Source organism: Penaeus chinensis, chromosome 34 (assembly GCF_019202785.1).
Source record: "Penaeus chinensis breed Huanghai No. 1 chromosome 34, ASM1920278v2, whole genome shotgun sequence".
In the NCBI taxonomy this organism is placed as follows: domain Eukaryota; kingdom Metazoa; phylum Arthropoda; class Malacostraca; order Decapoda; family Penaeidae; genus Penaeus; species Penaeus chinensis.
Genome location: NC_061852.1, coordinates 28,225,535 through 28,228,034, shown reverse-complemented (window position 1 = coordinate 28,228,034; position 2,500 = coordinate 28,225,535). Strand labels below are relative to the sequence as shown.

Sequence of the window (2,500 nt, the reverse complement as noted above, 5' to 3'; positions counted from 1 at the left end):
ACCCAAGGTTTCCCCGAGCAACTCCATATCTTCATCACGGTCATCAATCAACATAGCTCCAGGTCCAGGGTCATTACAGCGGTGCCACAGCTCCCTCTTAGGGCGCAGGAGCACCAGGAGTTCTTTACCAGGGATTGGGAGTGGGACAAGAGGGGCCATACAGGGTTTAGGGAGTGGTTCAAGGGGATCTTTGCCTAGTGGCAGTGGGTCTAGAGGAATGGTGCTCGGAGTTGGGAGTGGACCTTCGGGGGTGCAACAGCGGTGGTCGGGCGGGGCGTCAAACTCACGCTCCTCTGGCATGGGGTCGTTGCAGAAGAAAGAAGGTGGGACAGGAGGCGGAGCTTCGGAGGCATTCTCTCTACCCCACTCACTCTCCAAGAGAGTCATCAGCTCCACCACTCAGACTTCCCCAGTTCCCTCCCCAAGACCTTCTCGAAGATCCTCAGCCCACAATGCCAGCTCAACAGGCGGAGGAGGAAGCACTGGAGGAAGTGGTGGCAGTAGTGGACACCACCATCACCACCACCATCACAGGCACACTGGCTCATGTTCACACCACCACCATCACATTGATGCCAATGGAGAAGCAGGAGGTGCAAGGAGAGTGCGGCGAAGCTCTCAGTCATCGCAGGGATCATCACTCTCTTACAGTCGCCCATATAGACAAGTAGGATTTGTTCATCTTTATATCAGTTAAGAATGTCTGTTAAACACAATTCTGATGAAACTGCTTTACCAGAATACTGCTTTACCTTTTCTTACTATTTTCTTTTGCATATATTATTAGCAAGATATTTTTAAAGATACAGCAAAAGATTTATGTGAAGCATTAGAAAATACAGATGAATGGATAACATTTTTAATAAGATGAATTTGTAAAGTCCAACTGGATTTGATTTTGATTTATTATATATTTATTTATTTTTCAATTTATTTCAGGAATCTGGCAGGTCTAGTGACAGTTCTATGTCCCAAAGCCGCACCTCCTTAGAAGGATCTGGTTATAGATTGCTGGAGTCTCCGCGTGGTAGCTCTGGCCTTCGGGACTCGAGGAGAGGTGGCTCAGCTGCTGGGCGTGTAGGAGAGAGCCAAAAAGAAGGTGATCCGGTGTCTCCTCGCTCTCCAGATTCTGTGTCTTCCCATTCCTCTCCGACACACCCACAGCAGGCAGGCCCTGCTACACCCTCTTCACACCGCCGAGCTCACACTGAGTCCCGAGACCCAACAGCTGCCAGGTATAAGGGTGTTCCCCATCAGGATTTTTCACATCTTCATTTTTCCAAACAACGCAGTTTTGATGTTTCCAACTATCCAAAACCTGAACACAGTATGGACCGGCCAAGAGAAATGGCTTTGTCTCGTAGCTACAGTTTCATGTCAAGGCCACGATACCATGATGAAGATGGTATGCATGAAAGATACTTGATTGGGGCTATGCGATCTGTTGAGTCGACGCCACAGCCACGTCGTCGCCAAAAGGGCCTTGATGCTGTGCCTGGTAGTCCTGATTCTTTAGGATCTCATGGTTACCTTAACTACCGCCAAAGATCTGATAGTTCAGGCTTGGAAAGCCTTGCAACACCCATGATGCACAGAAAACAGAGGTCCCTTGAGTCGGGAAAATCCCGTTTTAAAATGGATCTACGTTCAAGTACGAGTGCCCACACCAGACTCGCCACATCAGATTCTAGTCCAAGTCCCCCTAGTCCTAAGCATGAGTTCTCACCCTTCAACTTTGACTCACCTCGTGGTCAAGACAGTGGAGCCTCCACTTTGACGGACAAGGACACCAGATCCAATTATGGTCGTGGATCTGCTGACAGCTCCCCACACTCTCAGGTGGATTCTGGACTTGTATCAGGAACAACTGGGAGCAGGGGCTCTGTTGATAGCAATTCACGAAGGACAGATTCACGACAAACCACCTTGGACAAGGAGACTTCAAAGTGTTCTGCAGCTGAGAGCTCAAGTAAACCTTCCTCAAAGACTGAGCGAGATGGACGTCGTTGCAATCACCGCCGCCATCACCACTGTAGTAAACATCGAGGAGCAGCAGTTTCCACCACCAACACCACCAGTGCCACTGTTGCTACCACAGACAGTGATCGAAGTGACACTCTACAGAGTAGCAGCAGTTCTCAACATCTAGTTAATACTGGTAGCAACAACAGTCAGAATCATAATTCCAGCTCAGGAAGTAGTAGTACTGCTAAGCAGACCAGTCCTAACAATAGCAAACAGATTAGCCCTAGCAATGGCAGCACAAGTAACACCAAGCAACCAAGTCCCAGTAGTGTGAGCAGTGTGGGAAAACAAGACAATAGTCCACAGCACCGTGATTTGACACATCTTTATTCCAATTTGGATTATGTATATGAGCAACCAGTTTACCAGTATATTATGGAGCAAGCCAAGCTTACAGGTAAGAAGTTCCTTTTGATTTTAATGTATGAACTAGTAAGCATGTTTGAGAGTTTTCACAGTTCTGTCATATAAAAAT

General features: G+C 47.8%; 1 protein-coding gene across 8 annotated transcripts in view; it reads left to right on the top strand.

The window, feature by feature from the left end:
- Nucleotides 1-2,500, top strand: part of LOC125043589 (filaggrin-like) — a 245,329-nt gene that overhangs the window by 226,726 nt on the left and 16,103 nt on the right. For 7 of the 8 annotated variants that reach the window (XM_047639807.1, XM_047639803.1, XM_047639809.1 and 4 more), the window contains 2 exons: nt 1-667; nt 940-2,422. The exon at nt 1-667 is cut by the window's left edge and continues 164 nt beyond it. In XM_047639807.1, coding sequence (XP_047495763.1) covers nt 1-667; nt 940-2,422 — 2,150 coding nt within the window. The remainder of the gene's footprint in view (nt 668-939; nt 2,423-2,500) is intronic. The other variant, XM_047639810.1, reaches the window with a different exon arrangement.